Here is a 22,432-nt window from a genome sequence, read left to right on the forward strand (position 1 = left end):
AAATTCGTCTCGTTCGATTTTTCTTCATCTATGAATAATACTATTCTCCCTTTTGATAGGAATTTGTGATTCCTATTCCTATTTTTACCAAATTTTTTTTGACCATCCATTATTTATTTATTGATTTTTTAAATCATGAATTTGTTTAGGTGATATTTATTCATGTGATACTCTCAAATGTTATTGTTCTGCATGTGATATTTCGGGCGGTTTTCATTCATTCAATTTTGAACTATTCATAGAAGCCATTAATTATTTTAATATTCAGAAAAAGGTGATTCAAGTAGTCAATATTCCAAATAAGGATTTTGTTTATATTTCACTCTTTCATTATAGACTTTTTCTTATTTCTTAATATCATGTTATATTCCATTCTGTTATAAATATTATCTCTCATAGCCGCGACAGGGCCGACGTATTTTGTTAAATCTAACGCACTTCTGTAATTAAATTCTCTCATTACTTTATAATATATATTTTACTTTTTCTTTTCCAGGGTAATTGGATCCAGGAGGGAATACAATTTATTACAGAAAAAACAGGGGGGAGTGAAGAATAACAGCGCCAGGTACTTGCAATTTTTCATCTTTTATCAGTTGTATTTTTTTACTCCCCTTTTCACTCGGTTTTTTCGCCAAATGATGGTATTTGTGGGATTAATTATGATCTAGATCATTTAGTTCTCTTTTTGGTCTTATAGTTTTGAATTAATCAACCTTATTATGATTGTGACGGTTTGAAATAAATAACTCACTGCATAAGTTTAATATTTTCAAAGAAAAATATTAAATGTAGAATAATATAATCTTAATAATATGAAAAATCTAGTGGAAAATATCATCAACTCATTGAATTTAATTTAATAAGGTCGATTAAATCCATATCTCATCACTTTTTACTATAATAATTCATATATATTTATATGTATTTAAATACGTGATCTCAAACTCTCAATCACTACTCCTCTATAATATCTACATTAGAACTTTAATCTCTTCATCTTTTACTCACGATATTTCTTTGTATTTATGAACCCTTTTGTTCACTAATTCGATATTATTTCTCTTCTTGAAATTAATGGATTGAAATAAAAGAACATTCACATGAATTTTCAATCGAGTAGAGCATCTTCTGATATTCCTCAAAGTTATATTCAATTAGCACCGACGACGATGAACGAAAATAATCGACAAATTGTTTTTTTTTTTAATTTGAAGAAATATTATTTTCCTTGCAGATCAGTCAGAGCATGAGACAAAGTAGTAGTTAAAGTGAGGGAATTATTTTTTTACTATTCTGTCCCATGATCAATTGGATTTTATTGATTTAGATTATAGTGGTGATAATTTCTGAGGTCACAAGTACATAGTTTTACAGCTCACAGTTGTTTTTAATTAACACTTAATACTGATATTTGCCGTGTGGCTCGTGAAGTCAAATAAATGCCGGAGAATTTTGAAAAATTACCATTTTTTCCTCCTCAACGTGATTTAAGAAAAATTTACGGTTTTAAATTCTTGAAATTTGCTCCCAATTGTTTTCCTTCACTTCATGATTCTGCTGAATCACAATGTAGGAATTACAAATAAAGGAGAAATTATTTCAATACTCGATATGAATTGTCTCTAAGTCTAGTTTATTGGGATCATTTTCAAATGAGAGATCCAAATTTTTGGTTGCATGACTAATCAACGCAGAACAACTCAACACAAGAATAGTAAATATTAATTAATGCAACAAATGTAGGGGCTTATTGGGGTTCAGACCAGCCACGGCGTAAACATTTCCGCCCAATGTAGATTACAGAATTCCTTCGCACCTGATTTCTCACAGAATATAAACCTGAAATAGAGCGGAGAGCTGTCTTGTCAGAACTGTTCGGAAAACGTCAGCAATCAATTCACTCGCATTCATACTGACTGTCCGTTGTTTGAAAACCAGACTATTTGTTGATTAATAAAACTATATGCAACTTCAACTTGACTTTCTCCATGTCAAGTCATGCATCATATAAATTTTGGGCTAGTACAGGCGAAAAAAATTGTAGTCAACAATATGTTCAACGCCTGATCGAGCCAACTTTTTGCACCTTTGCACGAGATATGTATCTGAACAAAGTAATAAATTGAATTGGTTCTTTGATACGTTGCGGGTTCAAATTCCCTCGTGGGCATTATCCTCGGTATCGTAACGACTCCTTTCAATACAATATTGAATTGGTTCTTTGATGAAGAGTATGGATTTCCAAAGAGAAAATAAATTTCCGAAACTTTATATTCAATAATTTATTGATTTGGTTTTCGCTGTGGTGCAGCGGAGGTTTATAAAGGAACTCCCATTGTTAGTGTATATCACAGCAGTGTCACCAGAACCATTTAACAGTACTTAGGCTGCCGAACACCAGTAGGGCCTATCTCAAAAAATGTTTTCTCTGTTGAAATGAATGTGTGTCGAGTAGTCATGGAACCAATGGTCGATACTTTTGTGCGATTCGCTGACACAAATTATTTGGAATGTAAATAAAGTGTCACACGGGGATCGTGTGATGGAGGAGGAAAGTTGCAGATCCATCTTTATCTCTATATATTTTTTCATATTTTTTTTTCGTTTTTCTGGTTTTATGAAGACAGATACTAACGCGTGCGATTACATAGACATCGAAAGAGTAGATTTTTGCGTCAAGGTTTAATGAAAAAATGATGAAAAATCTAATAATGTCGTGTGTCTCAAACAAAACATCACAAAGCAGTAGAAAAAACTTGAACTGAGAATGAGTTAAATTGGTTTACGAGACACAAGAGGCTTGAATTATTGTGCCTCGTAAACTTAATATCACCGAGGAAGACACGACATAACGTATTGATCAACGAATTCAACCGAAAATGGGGACAATCTAAAAATAAATAAACATTTTCCTTCCGCAGAGGAATTTTGTATCTCCGTCGTGATATCTGTTTTACTTTGGCGCGGAAATGACTTTCGGTCCATTGTTTCTCCTTTTATTTATATTCTCTGTATCATATTTTTTTCTTTCTCTCATGATTTTGGCGATCGTTACATTGCACTCGAACGCTCCTCGTGTGCTTTTTTCACAATAGCGAGCTTTGAGTGTGGATCGGCTGCGGGTAATCCAGTGTACGGTGGCTCCCTCGTACCGTGAAGCATCAGAGTCCACTCCTTTATCCAGCCCTTCTGAGGTGCCTGAGAGTTGAAGCGAACCTGAAAAAAAAGTCAAAGTAATTTATTTCTCAAATCGAACACTTGTTTCGTTCACGTAGATGTTAAAATATTTTACATCTGCAATCCCCGAAATTCTCTGCATTTTTCCCTCTTCATTATAATGCACTGATTTTTCACAAGTCATTATTCATTCAACGGAATTATTATTGATTGACGCAAGGTCACGTCGCTTTTCGATGTTTTTGTGGAAAAAAAATTCCTCATTCTTACCTCGAGTAACCAGGTCCCCTGAGGGTACTCCCCCCACGTGTGAGTCGTCATGAACGGCCATTTTGTGAAGCCATCCCGATGATCATCGTCATTAACTCTTCGACTCAGAATCATTGATCTGGGAAAACAAAATTTTTTTTACTCAATGTCTCTAAGAATAACTTCTTTCGGGGATTATGTCCATCAATACTATTACTGGAGTCATATTTCCCCCGGCAAATATCAAATTCAGGTTATTTTCATCGTATTTTGAGGGGGGATTGATTACCTCGTGGCCATTGGTGATGTAAGGAAAAGCTCCAAGTCACCACGTCGAGTCGCATTAACGGAAATAACAGCTTGTACATGCTCCAGGTAATTGACAGCATAGTCAGTGCCCGCGCACGCATCTGTTTTTATGCTGAGGTAAATTGATCCTTCGCTTGGGATTTTCCTAGACCAGAGACAATGATTATTCAATATTTTCGATATTTCGAGGGTTTTTTTAGCGGAATGAAAATGCTGAGTAGAATTACATGTTATTTATTACTGCTCCTGCCTCGCAGTGGTATCTCGGTGGCACTGTCTTCCATTTTTTAGCCAGTGCCACCATGGCGCCAGCATCAAGCACGCCGTAGCCGAACAGATGATTGAATTCAAGGCCAACTCCATTCATTGTCCAGTGAAATCGACCTTTAGCGTCGAATAATGAATTTCGCTTGGACGTCAGGACTGTAAGGTGCTGGATATCACGCCACGTCAACTGGGGGCTGGAATAAAAATAGAAAATGGATTTTTGAATGGTTGCGTGAGGAGGGATATCTCGTCACACGCAATTCGATTGTGTCAATGGGCATAATTCTGACTCCCTTGATATCACGGTTTGACGGGGGTTTTTCAGTTTTTTTTCTCAGGGTTAGAGACGAAATAGTGAAAACATAACGTAAATGGAAGAATTCAAAGGTTAATTTTAGTAAATATCGTCAAATGCACTCAGAAAATATTTTGATTTCTGAATACATTATTTTCTTGACAATTTACATTTTTTTAATTTGGCACTTGCAATTTAGTATTGTTTCGGACACTTTGTAATGAAAATTCACAAGTAAACTTTATGAAATGTAAAATTCACTTGGATATCATGAAAGGTCACTAGTCCTTTCACTCGTGACGAAATGGTTTTGCAACACTCACACAAGAATTCAAAGAGATATAACATTCAAATAGACACAACAAAAGTTTTAATAGCCGACAGTTGAAACCTGCAAATGGAACATCATGAAAGAGAATATGGTTACGGGGCGAGAGATATTTCGTTACACGCATTTCCAAAATATTAATGGACGTGATTCTGATTGCCTCGTCACCGGGATTTGATGAAGAATTTCATTATTGTTCAATCAGTATTACAAACGAGATGATAAAAAATAACGCGAATGGAAGAACTGAAATATTATTCTCCCAGGATATTGGTAAATATAGCGAAATGCGCTCAATGAATATTTTGAGTTCTGAATAATTTATATTCTTGACCATTCGAATTTCTAACACTTGGCATTTGCGATTTAATATTGTTTTGATCATTTTATAATGAAAATTTATAACACGTAAAGTGAAAGAGAATACGGTTGCGTGCGGACGGATATCTCGTTACACGCATTTCCAAAATATTAATGGGCGTGATTCTGATTCCTCGTCACCAGGATTTGATGAAGGATTTTATTATTGTTTAATCAGTATTACAAAAGAGATGATAAAAAATAACGTAAATGGAATAATACAAATGTTATTCTTCCAGAATATTGGTAAATAATTACCAAATGCACTCAACGAATATTTTGATTTCTGAATAATTTATATTCTTGACCATTCGAATTTTTAACACTTGGCATTTGCGATTTAATATTGTTTTGATCATTTTATAATGAAAATTTATAACACGTAAAGTGAAAGAGAATACGGTTGCGTGCGAACGGATATCTCGTTACACGCATTTTATTATTGTTTAATCAGTATTACAAACGACATGATGAAAAATAATGCGAATGGAAGCACTCAAACGTTATTTTCCCAGGATATTCGTAAATAATGCCAACTGCGCTCAACGAATATTTTGATTTCTGAATAATTTATATTCTTGACGATTTAAATTTTAAAAAATTTCCGTTTGCAATTTACCACTGTTTTGATCATTTTGCAATGAAAATTCACAAGTAAATTTTATAAATCGTAAAATGCCCTTAGATATCTCAAAAGATCATTATTCTTTTCACTCATGGCGAAATAGTTTTGCAATAGTCACCCAAGAGTGCATATAGGAACAACAAAAATTTTAACACCCGACAGTTGAAACCTGTAAATGGAGCATCGTGAAATGCCAGGAAATAAAATATGTGGATAGCATTCCGGTGCCGCCCCGACAAATGTCATCATAAAGTAAAACGGCCGCGTGAAAATGAAAAAAATGTGGAAAAAGAGATGATGTTCGCACCTAGAATTATATTTTCAACATTGGAGTAAAAAACCAACGAGATTTTATTTCAATGAAAAATAGAAGCTACTGGCGACTGAAAAATATACATTGAATATTGCTCGATTAATGGAAAATCTGCACGCAAACTGTGGAGTGTGAGACAGAATCAGAAATAGCCGGCTGATATGAATAGTTCATCCCCGAGGTGTGGGAGAATATTTACCTAAGAATAATAGAGTGCACCGTGTGATAAATTTATTGATAAACAAAACTTACTTCGCCTCGAGAGCCAATGCAAATACACCAGCAGCCTCCGGTGCTGCTGCTGAGGTTCCACTGTGAGTTGTTGTGCATTTTCCATATAAATCGGTGGTTGCCTGAGAAAAATAACAGACTTACGATGAAAACCCATAAAATGCAAAGATTAATTCACAAATCGTGGAGAAAACGCGGAAAAAAATGGCGTAAAACTCCTAAAAGTGATGAAATTCCCTCGCAAAACCAGAATAATCTTCTCTCAACTGATAACAAGAACTCGAAGGAGGAGAAATTCCATTCGTAGAAAAGAGTGACGTGAAATGAGAAACTGCGGGAAGGCCACTCATCCCTATACATCACAGAAAGGAATCAGAAATGTAAATCCCTATTGAGTGGAATTTCATGATTGACTCAGGACTCATAGATTCACCGGGTAAAATCTCCCGAGAGACGGAGGCTTCCTCTCCCAAGTGTACATATCCACTTTACCGAGGAATCTACAGTACCCTAGAATCCACAAGATATATCTAACATTTGCGGTTGGCTTGGTAAAACCATTGGAAAATTAGCCATTGAAATTCTTGAATTTCAAATTAAACCCAGCGGTAATTCCCAGTGAAATTGAGAAAATTAAATGAATCGGTGGATCGATTCTTCACGGGAAATTGCAGGATTTTATGACGTGACAGAAGTGCCGGGGTGGAATGCCAGATGGAATCCCAGGGCAATTGCGTCGTAAAGAGGGAATTAAGGTCTTGATTATTTCCCAAATATTTATTCTGTTCGATTTGTTCTGCTTGCTTCATCATTCGGGGGTGAAAATAAAATCACCAAGTTTCTTAATCATCTTTTAAGGATCCCATCTTGAGACAAAGAATGCTAAATGACTATTAAAAACTCATTCAGACCTTCGTGATCCTCAAGAATCTGGGGCTGCCAGATGGAATCCGAGGGCAATAGCCTCGTAAAGGGGGAATTAAGGAGTATTTTCACGGAGTTATTCCATGTTTTTCATGCAGCGCCATAAAACATCATTTTCACGATGAATTTCACATTAAACCGCCTCCAGTAGTTCAAATGAAATCACAACAATTTTCCTAATAACCCCTCAATCCACTGCGTAATGAAACATTGACGCAGGAGAATGGAAAAGGATTTTCATCCTCAATAACCTTATACTCCTGGGGCTACCCTGAGGGGAATATTCCACGACCCTTGATCTTATTATCCTCCGTACGTACTGTGACCTCTGCGTCACTCGTCTCTAGACCCATTTCTCAAGCCAAGTATAAAAAAGAATGAAACATTGAGGGAAGAAGAAAATACCGAGTGACTTACGTCCCCATTAATCCCAGGCCCTAGACATTAAATTGGATAATTACCACGCCGGTGTTTGGATCCTTAGCTCCATTGCTGAATGTCGAGGCGAGTGTGCTCGAGCAGCTTTCATCGTAGTGAGCATTTTGGCCATCGTTTATAGCGCTGTTTATGCTAATGGTCCACATGCTGGCAGCGTAACCATCGCAATTGCAATCGTCCTCTTCACCACCGTCTCCAGATGCCCAGACGTAGATGTTACCGAGACCCCGGCGACCCTGAGGGAAAATGGAAAAATTGGATGAATGAGGTACAATCAGGGGAGATTTACACAGCAGGTGGTTTTTCGTATGAAAAGTGGGCACTTTGGGGAGAGTATGCTGTGATAAACTCTATCGTTTTGGAGATATGGGTGAACCGGATCTTTCATAAGAGGAAGGGGAGCAAGATATATGCCATCATATCATGCTGGCTGAATTTCTTTGTGACGAATGTTATAAAGGAGTTATAGTAGATGGAAATGGTCCCATGTGGCTATTTTTTATATTATGTTCCATTCAATTTAGTTGGATGCGTTTGCAAGTGAATTTCAACCTTTACGGGACATCCAAACCTTTAATAGGATGTTCATATATTTTTCGGATGTATTACCTAGCAATAGTAGTATGAAGTATTACACAGATAATAGAACATCGAGTTTCATTACCCATTTGCCGTGAATGATCAGCCAACTTGGAGTGTTGCTTTGTCAGAAATACATATACCAATGACGTATGGGGTAGAATGGGGTAAAACAGAAAGTAACAAGAAAGGAAAGATTCCAGAGAGACGGTCTGTTTTACCCAACGCTACCCACGCTGCCAATCCATTAGCTTATTCTCACTTGTTGAAGATCAGCGAAACATAAATAAAGGGCAAGTCCAGTCGAATGATTCCTCAATTTTTCACTAATTCAACGTTACATGTGGACATTTGCTGACGCACGAGCCACGATACGAAACCTGACTTTCACATCCCGCCGGTACGTGGGTGGTTTTACATTTCCATGCATCAAGACATTGGGTATACCGGTGGGGTGTGGCGCCATTACTTCCGAAGCCCTAACTGGCGCCAAATCTGACATGTTGTTTCCTCTTCGAAAAGATCGTGCATTACATTAGAGTTGAGTTCACGCTCTATGGAGATCGATCCTTGAACAATGATGGGACGAGAAGAAAACAACTTTTTGGATTTAATCGTGGAGTTATTTTTAGAAAATAAGCCGATGCTATATTTAATTTACATCATGGGGGGCCTTGACCCTGAATCGAAGAGTCCATCCTCATGAATAAACATGTGATTTCGGTATAATCACAAGCCTTTTAGTGTCTCTGACGTATATTGTCGGTGAAGGTGTTGCTTGGCAACAAACCTCAACCCCCACATCAAAGTAGGCAAGTGAAAATTTACTCCCTCGACCTTCGTGCATCAACACTAGCCACACATTCTCAGATAACTCCGGATAATGTACAGCAAGTGATGGTGTTTATTTTAAGGGAGGGTTGTGTGCTGAGATTATAGGAAGCGCACATGAACGAGTCAACGAGGAAGGAAATTGTTTGGATGAAATTACGGGTCAATCATACGACATTATCCATGAAATTTGACCTTTAACCTGACCCCTAGTTTTCACCAGTGATATTCCACTCGAGAATGAATCGTATGGGTCAAGAAAAAGGTCAAATGTGAGGGTCACCTTGACCCTCAGATTGAGCCAAGAGCCCATCATAAATGGAATAGAAAAAAAATGATATGGAAAATGAAAAATTCGTTTCATGCTTGATCGTGAAAAATAGTCTCACCTCATTGACCCCACGAACAATGGCCCGCATGGTGGCATTTCTTGGTCCATCAACGGTCTTGCCATCATCCGTAGGTCCCCACGAGGCGCTGTAAATATCAATGAGATCGGGCTCATGCCCCATGCTATTCGCCTCAATTAAATCAGTCATATAGGGCTGATCCAGCATTCGTATGCCAGCGATTTTTGAGTCATATGCAACGCCCACACCACAAACTCCATTATCGCGAGCAGCAGCAACCTCCCCGGCACACCGCGTCCCATGGCTGAAAAAATAAAACAGGAATATTCCATTAGCAAATGAATAATTGACTCGCTGTTAATGGCCGCGAAGGATGATGCACTATTTTCATCTCCATTATAACGTCGCAAAACTCTCGAAATAAACGTGCATTGTGATTAAATCCTACATCGAGTTGGAGTAAAATCTCGTGGAGAGCGGAACTGATAGCTAGCCGTGAAATGCATTATGACAAGATCTGATAGAGAACTGGGAGGATCCAGTGAGCAATTAAGTTTAATCCATTGGAAACGAAGTGATCAACGTGCTCAAGAAGGCATTCAGGGAAAACGAGAAAGAAGAAGTAGCAACTCTCCTACCCATCGACAGTATTTGTATTAAGCTATGTACCATTTGCTGAGGAAGGGGAGAATGGCTCTACTCTGACGTCAGAGTCCTCCGCCGAGTGTAAGACAAGCGTTACACCCCTGGGCGCCCCCTCTGGAAACTCCCTCCCTCTCTCTTTGGTCCGTCGTTCGTTGGGGACATGAGACCGTGTATTCCCCGGGAGAATCATGTCGGGGCTTTTTTTTTTGGTTTGGGTAAAAAGTTGCTGAGACTTCAATACCCGAGCGAAGAGGAAAAAGGTGGTAGGGGATTAGGGAGGGGATGCTCTAATTTTCTTTTTCGTCGATCGAAATGTGAGGGAAGGTCATGGCGCGGAAATTGTGAGGGTCAAGTTGACCTTCATATTTGACACGTGAGGTTGATCCTCAGTTCGGGCCGTAGGCTTTGACCTCACGTTGAATTCACGTTGAATGATATTTCAGGGATGAGGGTCAGAGAGAGGGTCAAGTATGAAGGTCAAATCGTATGGGACCAACTGAGGGTCAACTTGACCCTCAATGCGACCCACACGCTTTGGCCTCACGCTTATCATTTTATTTCAGTTTATGAGAGTTGACGTGTAAGGGTAAAAAGGGTCAACTTGACCTTCGTATTTGACCCCTACGGTTGACCCTCAGTTTAACGTGAAGATTTGACCTCACGCTTGACCCATTTGGGTCATACGCCCAACTTAATCCGCATGTTTGACCCTTACATTCCCCCCCTCGCTTCGGCTTCATATTTAACCCTCACTTTTCACCTATGAGACTTTACCCGTAAGGGTCAAATTAACTAGGTTAACTCAGGAGTAAATTTAATTCATACAAGGAACACGACTCAGTAAAATTTTAATCCTTCAATCCCTCTCGCGCTATCTTTTTTTCTTCTTCATTTTGAGTATGAAAGCAGGTGGGTGTTATCTTATTCATGTCAGCCTGATGGAAAATTCATTCAACGTCCTGTCTTGCACCCGGACGCGGAAAATTACCCCTTGATGTACATCACGAGTTTGTTGGAAATATAATCAGCGACTAACCACGAGAAACTTCAGAAGCTATGTTGAACTAATGACAGCTGCTTTAGTCGGAACAACAAATAATCCGAGGAGCGTCACGAGTGCTTTGATTCACCAACAGTCGAGTTGATACGTTTGGCGAGTAATCAATACCATAAATCAGGGGGGGTAATGGAGAGGAACATTGAGACGAAGTTATTCAATTGGTGATTGAATTTAATTTCATGGACACGCACTGACGACAGATTTCCAATTTATTTTTTCGAGACGGGCAATTATGACGTCAGGGACTGCCATCCATCATTCCTCGCACGCTCGGGGGGTATCCGTGTATGGAGCGATATAATCGCGTAGGTTTTCTGATAGCAAACTTGACATCAATGCACGCCCACGTTTTGTGTTGTATTTTTTTTCTTCGTTTTTCCCTTTGAGGGTCGATGAGACATCGGTAATGCGTATGGTATGTCACATGCAGACATTTGCTCGTTCGAGAGGTGGCATGAGGCGCTGATGGGATGTGGAGTCGAGGGGAATAAGTGTTTTATGAAGAGTCATGGGAATTTTTCCCGGAGATGACACGTAAATCCTTTAGCTTATTCGATTTAAAAGGATGAAGGATAATTTTTTTACAGAGGATTCTATTGAATGTTGGGTCAATTTTACATTTAATTCGTATATTTGACCCTCAGGGTTGATCCTTAGTTTGACTTATAGAATTTGGTTTTACGATTAAGCGTTGATTTTTATTTCCGAGGTTGTTGTTGTGAGAAATGAGCTTGTGGGTCAACTTGACCCTCGTTTTTGACCCTCAAGCTTAACCCTTCCTTCGACCCACAGAATTTGACCCTTAATAAACCCATAATTTTGATCTGTGAAATTCCTCTCATGAGGACTGGTCTTGTGGGTCGACTTGACCTTTAATTTTCCATTGGGAGGGTCAACTATGAGGGTCAAAATGGGTCAAAATTAAGGGTCAACGATAATTTCTGGTAAAGCATCAGATGATTAACGTAGAATTCAGTATAATTTCATGCGAATGAAAACCTTTCGGAACATAAACTTATTAAGGATTAAACTCCCCTTGTAAACAATCTTGTTACTGGGGACTTTGACGTCATGAAAATGTTATTCGACGATAGTCATCTTTTACGGTGCAATATAGAGTCCTGAACCGTAGATTTTCCACAGGGTGATAAAAAATAAACGTCAACCACCTCACGACGGAGGGATAGAAATTTAATGGCACCTTAATGTTCATCGCGGTTACGATTTCATTGAAGAGAGAAAGGTTACTCGAGCACTTCCCAGCGGGCTTTACGCTCCAGTAACGAAGCGTTTGATTCTCAAGTTGAATATCGTATTTTAAATATACCTAGTTTTATGGCAGCTTTCAATATAAAGTTCTGACTGTATTGATTGAATGAATTTCCGATAGAACCGGGAAATTCTTGACGTTATCACGAAAGTTTGAATTTAATTATGAAATATTATAAACTTGTCGGAATAATTTGTTAACTAGTTTCAGTAATTCATTAGTCGTCATTTTGCGATTCAATAGAACAGCTAATTCACTTTGCAGTGGAGTTTATCTTTTTAATTTTTTTTTCTTTCGCTAATGGGGCATTGTTCGGGCAAGTCGTACACGTGTCGCGGAAGAGAAAAAAGAAAAATGACATCGTAATAATTTTTCTCTTTACGGTGTATCTCCCGTGAAAATAAATTTGAACGAATGATCGACGCGGTACACGTGATTTAATTTTATTTTCATCTCACAATCCACCCCTTGGTTATATCACATTTTTCACGCCTACGGTTCTCATTGGCTTCGTCGGGGGAAAAAAATATTGTTGCGTTTTGTGCACACGTGGACTGAATTGTTTATTGATTATGTAAAACTTTGTCTCAGTAAATTTTCAGGGGTTTCAGTGGAACAAATATTTTCATTCGCTTCGGAATAAATTTCTGTTACTCACCTATTGAACCAGTCGTCGGTGTACCTCGGGTAGGGGTAGGGATCGTTGGAACTGAAGTCATACGACGCCTGAGCATTCTGTCAACAGAGAATAAAAAGGCACAATAATTTCCCTGGAATTTACTCGAGAAAGGCCAGGGGTCGGAGATTGGAGACGCAATAAGGGGAAAAAGACGGCTACATTTAAAGATCTGGAGTGGACCAGTCGTTGGCACCTCGAGGGAGCCTCTGGGGTGTTGTGCAGTCGCTCGTTAGTCAGTCTCCCCGTGCTTTTTTCGGTCTTTCGTCACTCCCTGAAGAGACGGACTCGTGGAAATTCCGGTCGAATTGCTATCTCCTAACTTCTCCTGTTACCAATTCACGTCGGACTGAATTTTTTATGGTTTACGGGGTTTAATGCGGGGAGATAATTTCGGATGTCACGTCATTTCAACATTTTTCCGGATGAAACTTGTTCTATTACAATTTTTAGATTTTTCATCATCAAATTTGTCAATTAATTGCAATGAAAAAATTTAATATCTCATTTTTTTTTCAATTCCGTTTCAATTTTATATTTTTTTCAATTCCTTATCGAGAAATATATTTTTGTACATATATTTGTCAACTAATTGCATGAAAAAAAATTACTATTTTTTTAAAATTTCATTTCAATTTGTTTTCTTTTCAATTTCTACTAGATAAGTATTATTTCTTATATTCATTTTTTATTTTCAACGCGATTAGTCAAGGCCTTTGGGATTAGTCAAGGGATTTAGTTGAATGTAATTATAATATACAGTATAAAAGCATTTATTATTCATATGAGGACATGAGACCATCACCCATATATCATTCGTGCACGCAATATCTATTAAATAGACGTCTAACATTTCTTCATCAACATATTTATTTTCTTGGGGCTGGTTTCCTGCCCTCCGCGATCTTCGTCCGACTGGAAAAAGAAATCCGAGAACCTAGCGTTTCCCCGAAACTCGGTGATATACGCTTTCAACTATAACTCAAACGGCGAATGAAAAACGTAAATTGGGATTGGAATTTTTTAACATTCCACTGAGCAACTGGGTCTGAATTTCTCCGGGAATGTATTTTCACCTCGGGTTTGTGTTTTATGGTGATAAAGGGTCACGGTTATCTGCCATTTGAATACCAAAGACTCTGATTATGGTAATGGCCTTTGGACCGCGAAAGCCCGGGATTTTCAATGGATAATTGCAATTTGATAATTTATTAGGGACTTACGTAGTTGTATTTCAGGTCCGGATGCATGTAATCAACACCTGAAGGCAGAAAAATACTCTATATGATATTATTTTCATTTAAAAAATTGATGAAGTGTTTTATTAAATTTTTCATCATGCAAAAATACTATTTAATTACATTTTTCATTATCGCTAGCCTCGAGATAAAAAATAAACTCTCAGAAAACATTATTTGCGATGAAAGAAACATATTTTCCATTTTATCTTGAAAAAAATATTTTTAAGGAATGATTTTTCATGTTTTGTTGTTTAACAAAACATAAAAAATTATTTTTAAAGTAGAAAAACGTCGACAGAGGCTGAATAATTGAGGCCATTCCTCCAAACATCGCATTCAATGAATCACTGACATCGGAAGGTAATTCGTCTGGCCATACATTTACTCAAATCCCTTCATTACTCGAATGAAATAAACCCGCTGATCCCGGGGATCCGATTAAATTGAAAAGTAAATGATACAAAACCAAGCCGATCAGGCTTTATCGTTCGTAGGTAATCCTCGTTATGCTCGTTATCACGTGTTTACTCGTGTCGTTATCAACGTAACGATTGGGGATGGCATAGAATCCTACGCCGGTGACGTTAAACCGGGGATAAATGTCACGTAATGAGCGTTGTAAATTCATTCAATAGGGGATATTCTTGCTGATAATGAATTATATGAGTTCGTTAAACCTCCGATCGTGTTTCGATCAGCTTTATTATAGCTATTGGAGCATATGTCAGGTCAATATGAATGAAATTCGGCGTGGACATGGGTGAATCAACAAGACAAGGAAGTCTAATTGTACAGAATGAAACTATTTTATAGAAAAAATCAGTAGAATTTTATCGTTCTATGCAACTGTTTTTATTGAGAGATTTTCCACAGGAATTCCTGGACATGAATTTTCCAAGTTATTTCCGCTCCATTTTCCCTTTTTTTTTCACTGAAAAAATTAGCCAAAAAAATAGGAAAAACTGAACCGTGGGATTTCTGTAGAAAATATCTCAATGGAATAAGTTGTAGGGAAAAATATAATTACATCGATTTTTCCTGTAGAATATTTTCCATTGAACATTCCAACTGAAAACGAAATGTTACGCAAAATGCGATCGACCAAAGAAAAAAAAATTCAATAGAAATTCAATAGAATTTTCTAGCAAATTCGCTAGGTATTTCTCTACAATCCACTCCGAAAAAAAATTATTACACCTGTGAAAATACTGAAAAATTCCATCATAATGTCGTGAAATCGAAAGATGAAATAATTTGACGAAATGGATGGGAGACAAAAAAGGTGTAATCAATTTTTTTTATGAAGAAATAATCGTTTGGACTCACCATCATCCATAATAGCTGTAGTGACATTTTTACCAGTGACGCCCTGCGCCCACGCGGCCTCAACGTTTAAATCCAACTTGGGTTTACCACCATTTTGTCCCGTATTCTTCAAGTACCACTGGTACTGAAAGTACGGATCAGTTGGATCCTGACTCGCCTGTTCCTTCATCAGTTTTTGGTCGTAAGAAGGGACTAAATTGTCCACCGATAATGGCCTGTAGCCCCTCTTCACGCGCTTGAATCCCGTCTGCTGTACCGCTGTGTGCACCTGAGAGATGAAAAAAATTGTGATATTTCAGTGGCAAATTGTTGTTGCAGGATTAAAGTCTTCTATAGTTCTGGAGTTGAAGTAAGTAGACTATTCAGCTTCTCCAAAGCCTGTTATTGGGCTCCCGATAAAAGTATTAAGGAAACTTCAGTTCTTTGAATACAATGCAACTTGCTATCCTGAATGGCCGAAGTTTCCGAGAGGATGGAATCCGTTATAATGAAACTTCAATCGAAAATTCCGATGGAGGGAGGATAAATAACGAAAATAACTCGGACAGGCGAGGATAACAATGTTTGCATTCACCATACTTGGAAAGGATAATGGGGGCGCTGGAAATATTTCAAATCGGAATTCCAGATGTTTGGGGGGAGCCGAACACATTGAACCGTCCAAATACTCATCAAAATAATGGTAAAAAGGAAGAAATGTCGAAAATTTAATGAAGGGGAGTGGCATCTGCCTGAAAATGTTATGCAATTGTTGATAATCCATATCACTGTGAAATTCCAGGGATTTTTCAGACAGGAATTCTTTTTTAGACATACATTCATGTCGAGATATAAATTTATGTTTCGACAGAAATTCACCGCTCTCCAGGAATTCATGAACCTACAGGAATTTATATTCCGACAGGAATTCATGTCTAGATCTGAATGTATTTCCCGACATGAATGCATTTTCAGACAGGGATTTATGAACCTACAGGAATTTATATTCCGACAGGAATTTATATTCCGACAAGAACTCCTGCCCAGACCTGAATTTATTACCCGACATGAATGCCTTTTCAGACACAGGAATTCATACCCAGACAGGGATTCATGAACCTACAGGAATTTATATTCCGACAGGAATTCATGTCTAGATCTGAATTTTTTTCCCGACATGAATGCATTTTCAGACAGGGATTTATGAACCTACAGGAATTTATATTCCGACAGGAACTCCTGCCCAGGCCTGAATTTATTACCCGACATGAATGCCTTTTCAGACACAGGAATTCATACCCAGACAGGGATTCATGAACCTACAGGAATTTATATTCCGACAGGAATTCATGTCCAGACCGGAATTTATTATCCGACATGAATGCATTTTCAGACATGCACGAGAATTCATGTCCAGACATGTTTATAATTCTCCAAGCCAAGAATATGTAAAAATCCCTCACCAAAGGATCGATCTTCAGTCTCCTCATGTGTGGCACTGATCTCTTGCTTCTCGCATGTGGCAATGCTCTGTGAATAAAGTGATACTCCGTCTCGCTACCAAGTACCTGGAACAAACAACCGACAACCTAATGAATACTAGGAGGATTCCCATTGGGCCAAGGATAAACCACTCCCCGATAAAATTATCGAGGCTTCACCTGGAACAAGGTAAAGTTCGAGCTCAGTTGGTGGTCCTCCAAAAGTTCGTATCTCCAGGGGTTTCAACGGATATCCGGAATGTAGAACATGCACCAGCGGGGGGAGGGGGGGGATCAACTGTTGGGGGAGAGTTTTTGCAACAATTGTTTGCTTCGGTGACAACTTCGAGTTACCCTAACTGTTACGATGTATCAAAATCGGAGAAGTTTAGCTTGTGGAGACAGTCGAGGCGTGATGCCTTTGATTTATGATTGCATTAAGTATTCTAGATGGTTTTTATAAATTCTTAAAAAATATTTAAAAAATCTAAAAGCATTTCCATTCGCCGTAGCAATAATAATAATTTAATGGCTTATAAAATCATCGATAATTCCATGAATAACAAAGCATTAAGTACACTAGATGTTTTTTTTCCTATTTAAGTCCCTTGAAAAAATAATTGCCAAACATCCGAATTTTTATTCAAGCCCCACTTTAAATTCTTAAAGCCCATTTTAAAAATCTCAAAGCATTTTTATTCGCCGTAGCAATAATAATAATTCAATGGCTTATAAACGCATCGATAATTCCATGAATAACAAAGCATTAAGTACTCTACATTTTTTTTCTCCTATTTAAATCCTTTGAAAAAATAATATTGAAATATTCAAATGTTTTTAAAGCCCCACTTTAAATTCTTTTGCATTTCCATTCGCCGTAGCAATAATAATAATTTAATGGCTTATAAAATCATCGATAATTTCATGAATAAAAAATCAGAATAGCCCCTGAACTTTCTCTCCACTGTATCTTTTCACGAAGCCGTAACGATCGACATCGAAACTCAGCGCCCAACATAGCCCATCAATACGTGAGTTATATACCTCGACCCTCCCTCAAGCTGAATTTCTTTCTCCTATACCTACACCATGGGCGAGAGTAGACCGATAGAATCGATGAGAATGCCGTAGTAAACGGGATAGCCAACAAGAGGTTGAAAAAAAACATAAAAGGATGAAAAAAGTGAGATAAGAAAGAGTGACTGTGATGAGAATGAAAAGGTATCTTTTCGCGATTCAATGCCCCTTAATTCACCATTCAATAGCCATTTACATCTCTCTTGGGTATATTAAATCAACTCGCGCTTTACAAATGCAACTGAGAACGTGACTGTTGACAAAAGAAAATTTTTGCACATGCTAAAACTGAAAAACAGAACAATGATTTCATCGGAAAATTGAACAATCGAAAACAGATGGATAAATATTTTTACTTCTCTCTAATTGGAAATGAATTCCCCCGGAATTGGCAGTTTGCCGGGGGCTTTAGTCGCCCACGAAGACATGAAGTTGAAAATAAATATTTTTATTTCAGTTCATTCATTAGAGGCCAAAGTATCCGGTGAATTGCCTGGAACTCCCTGTCTGCGCTCGATAACGGCAGAACGAGAGGTTAAAGGGTGAGTTTGAGAATTTCATTTCGATTTAAGTGATAAGAAATACACGAGTGCGGGATCGTTACTCTGAATGTATAAATTCTCGAAATATGTGGCGATAACGGTAAGTGGTCGTCGAACATGTGCTCCGGTACGTCGTGAATGCGGGCTAGGCAGTTGCTAAGTGAAGTCTCGGGGTCATTAGCCTCGATAAAAACTCTTCTGCCTCGCATTGGGCTATTAATTTTTTGTGCGAGTGGATTATCATTTTATTCTATGGATCCTATTTCGATTTATGAGGTTCAGACAGAAGTTCCGACAGGATTTCATGTTCAGACATGAATTTTTGTCTGGATTTATTTCCAGACATAAATTCATGTCCAGACCTGAGCTTGTGTTCTGATGTGAATTTCTGTCGTTGTCCAGGCATGAATTCATGTCTGGGCTTCATTGATTCTAATCTATCTGAATTATTTGTCCCGACCTGAGGTTGTGTCCAGACATGAATTCATATCTAGGCTTCATTCATTCTGGTTTAGATCTGAATTGAGGTTCAACCCTGAATTCACGTCCAGACCTGCATTCCTGTCTGGATCTAAATTCAGGTCCAGACATGAATTCATGTCTGCGTTTGAAGTCAAGTTTAGACCTGAATCAATCCCTAAAACCTGAATTCTTGGGCAGACATAAATTCATGTCTGAATTCAGGTACATGCCTTCATGTCCGCCCCAGAATTCATGTTCAAACCTTAATTCATATTCAGACCTGAATGAAAATCTTAAATTCAAAATCAGTGATTTATCAATAAATCGATAACTCCTAAGATTGAACTGATAATCGTGTTTCCGCGCGTTAAACGATCAATTAATTAAACCTGCCAACCTAGGAAATTCTCTATCAAACGGTAAAACAATTTACGCGCCCCATTTTCACTCAGCAGTGCCACTATTTGCCATGGTAATGATGTTTTTCATATCCCCTTAAAACTCCTGACGAATCCGGGGATAAATCCACAGATGCTGTAGTAATTGGTAGACATTTTTAATAATCCAAGCTCATTAAAATGTTCGAATACAGAGCATAATGAATTGAAATTAATTCTGTAGTGGAAAATATGAATTGATAAAACATTCACATTAACTCGGGCCAAGTCACTTCACACGGGTGAAGATTTATCTGAGTAAAAGTGATGATGAAAATAGATGTATATGGTAATAGCGTAATTTCGTTTGTCTATGAGCTAAGGAAAGGAAATAAGTGAGGAACAAGTTGGCTGGCTCTGGCCCGTAGCCTCATCATCCAGCAATTTTCCCCCCCAGTACTTTTCTCATTGGTATGAAAATTAGTTCTGTCGTTGTATAACAGGAAAATACCAACAATTCTGTATCACGTAAAATGTACCACTATTGTACGAGTATTTACGGCAGTTGTCCGGGGTCAGGTAAATAATGATCTACATTTGAGTAGGTGTGTAAACATCGCTACTGGAAAAATTGCTCTGTTATTTTACAATAATTTTATGATTTTATTTTGTCATTTGTATTTAACTAGGGGTGGGAGGTGCATCGCGTCTATATTCACGCGGAATTTTTGATTGGACCTGATTTTATGTCCAAACATAAATTCATGTCCAGAGTTAAATTTTTGTTTACAAATTCATATTGAGTCATTAGTTTATGGGCAGACTTGAATTCATGTCTGAACCTGAATTTATGTTCAGACATGAATTTTTGTCCGGGTTGGAATTCATGTTCATGTGCGGTCGGAATCGCTGCCCGGACCTGAATTCATCTTTAGATATGAATTCCTGTCCGGACCTGAATTAATGTTAAGCTATGAATTCCTGTCCGGGCCTGAATTAATGTTCCGGAATTTATGTTCAGCCCTGAATTAAATTTTCTATGTGAGTTTCTATTCATACCTGAATTTATATTTCGTTATAAATTTCTATTCAGACATAAATTCATATCGAGATCTAAAATTCGTGTCAAGCCCTCAATAATAAGAAACATTTCCCATAGAATAGTCCTCCCACACTGATATTCCCTCAAAACGCATAAAAAAAATCTCAATACCACTGCCATCAACTCCAGATTCTCGTATTCTCCCTCACAAAGCCCTCCCCCAGACATTGAATAACCATTCCTAAGACCCGAGGGATAATACAATCCGTTGCTGGAATCTATTGTGAGATTTCTAGTTCCGTGAACACTGAGATTGCATAACAACCCCCCGAGCAACAAGATATTACGATATAAGGGTCTGTGACCGAGGGATTCCATTGGACGACTCATAACACCCCGAGGCTTCCATTAACTCAACAATTGCGTAAAAAATAACCAGTCGCCCTCCACTCAAGGGTCATACGTTGTCCAGCGGTGAGAGCCCTGAAACAGCTGGCCAGCAGAACGAAAAAACATGCGAACCAAAACAAAAATTCCCCCTCCCTCTGCTCATCCCCCAAGTGAATGACTATTAAAAAATCTAGTGGGCCAGATAAATTGAATAGGTGTTTAAATACTCCGGTGCACCATCACAAGTAGTTATAATTAATCAACTCACCGGTCCAAGATTAACAAATCCATTTCTCACAGCAACACGATCAGCGATACTCCTCTCCGCGGGTTGTTTCATTTTAACGAGAAAAGCATTAGTAAAAATTTCAGCTTTTCCCTCCACCCTCATTCCCCCATTAATCAAAATAACACATAAAATTAAAAAAATCATGTTAAAAAATGATATATCAATCATCTTGACTCGGCCCACCCCTAAACAATTGCCCCACAATTTATTATGAGTCTCGTCGTCATCGTCATCATTGTTAATCTCTTGTATACGTGAATGACACAGTGCAAGGTCGACATTAATGTTTGATGCACGTGCAGACTCCATGCTCGACCGAGACCGACTGCCGACTGACTGTTAAAATACCAACCGCACTGACAACTCCAACCCCCCACCCCCGCCCCCTTATATTTCCCCACTATATTTTTTTTTTTATTCCAACCGAGGAATAACAGTTGTATCCGAGTTTGAGCCGAATGGTCCGACCAGACTCGGCTCTTTTCACTCGTTCGCGCGCGTGACGTCATACGCCATATTGATTCCAACATTTGTTTCTCCCACCAGAGCCCCGCACAACCCCTATTATTTCCAGGGGCATGCGCAGTGGGGGGCACGCGGGACGTGCTCTCCCCTCCCGTCTACCACGTGCAAATGTTGGTACACTGTACTTCAATGATACACGACAGATGCTACTGAGTGCGAGAACGGAATTTCGAATGGGACAACGACCAGGATTTTCTGGGTCAGACACTTGAAGTGTTTTTTTTTTTCACTTGAGACTGGGGTAATTTGCATAAGGTCAAGGGGAAACTTCTTCTTGGGGTTTGGCTACTGTGGAAATTGGAAGGAAATGGGAATTGGTGGGAATCCGGGGTGAATTTCCGGGGATTAATTAATCTTTTTGAGGAGAGGGTAATTGCGGTTTTATAGTCGTAAGGGGTTGATTGATGAAGCGGACTAGTGAGCTTTGAAAAGACGATGTTACAGTCTTTTTTTATGTGACGTGGGTTGATGAGCCTTTTTGGTACGTCAGACAGGAATTCCGGTCCGCGCAGGAATTTATGTCTGGTGAAGAATTCAGGACCGTACGTAAATATATGTCGTAACGTAAATGTAGATTTGAGCATGATTTTATGCCTGAAAATAAATTCAGGTTCGGACAGGAATTCCGGTCTCGACAGGAATTCAGGGCATTGCAAGAATATATAGTCTGGGCAGGCATTCAGGTCTGGACATAAATCTATGACTGAACATGAAATTTAATTTCAGCGTCCCTTTATCTCCGAAAATGAATTCCGATCTGGACAGGAATTT

At 38.4% G+C, this 22,432-nt stretch overlaps 1 protein-coding gene across 1 annotated transcript; it reads right to left on the bottom strand.

Moving 5' to 3' along the window:
• Positions 1-293: 293 nt before the first annotated feature.
• LOC107036026 (neuroendocrine convertase 2) lies at positions 294-21,479 on the bottom strand. The gene is made up of 12 exons (XM_015253735.1): positions 21,116-21,479; positions 16,940-17,044; positions 15,498-15,765; positions 14,154-14,191; positions 12,913-12,989; positions 9,319-9,583; positions 7,543-7,755; positions 6,179-6,279; positions 3,966-4,199; positions 3,719-3,883; positions 3,451-3,568; positions 294-3,219 (listed from the first exon to the last, which is right to left on the bottom strand). Exons 1-12 carry the CDS (start codon positions 21,443-21,445, stop codon positions 3,055-3,057), a joined length of 2,079 nt encoding a protein of 692 aa, XP_015109221.1. The 5' UTR covers positions 21,446-21,479; the 3' UTR covers positions 294-3,054.
• Between the last annotated feature and the right edge of the window lie 953 nt (positions 21,480-22,432).

Source organism: Diachasma alloeum, unplaced genomic scaffold (genome assembly GCF_001412515.2).
Source record: "Diachasma alloeum isolate Michigan unplaced genomic scaffold, Dall2.0 Dall_scaffold_00203, whole genome shotgun sequence".
Lineage (NCBI taxonomy): Eukaryota > Metazoa > Arthropoda > Insecta > Hymenoptera > Braconidae > Diachasma > Diachasma alloeum.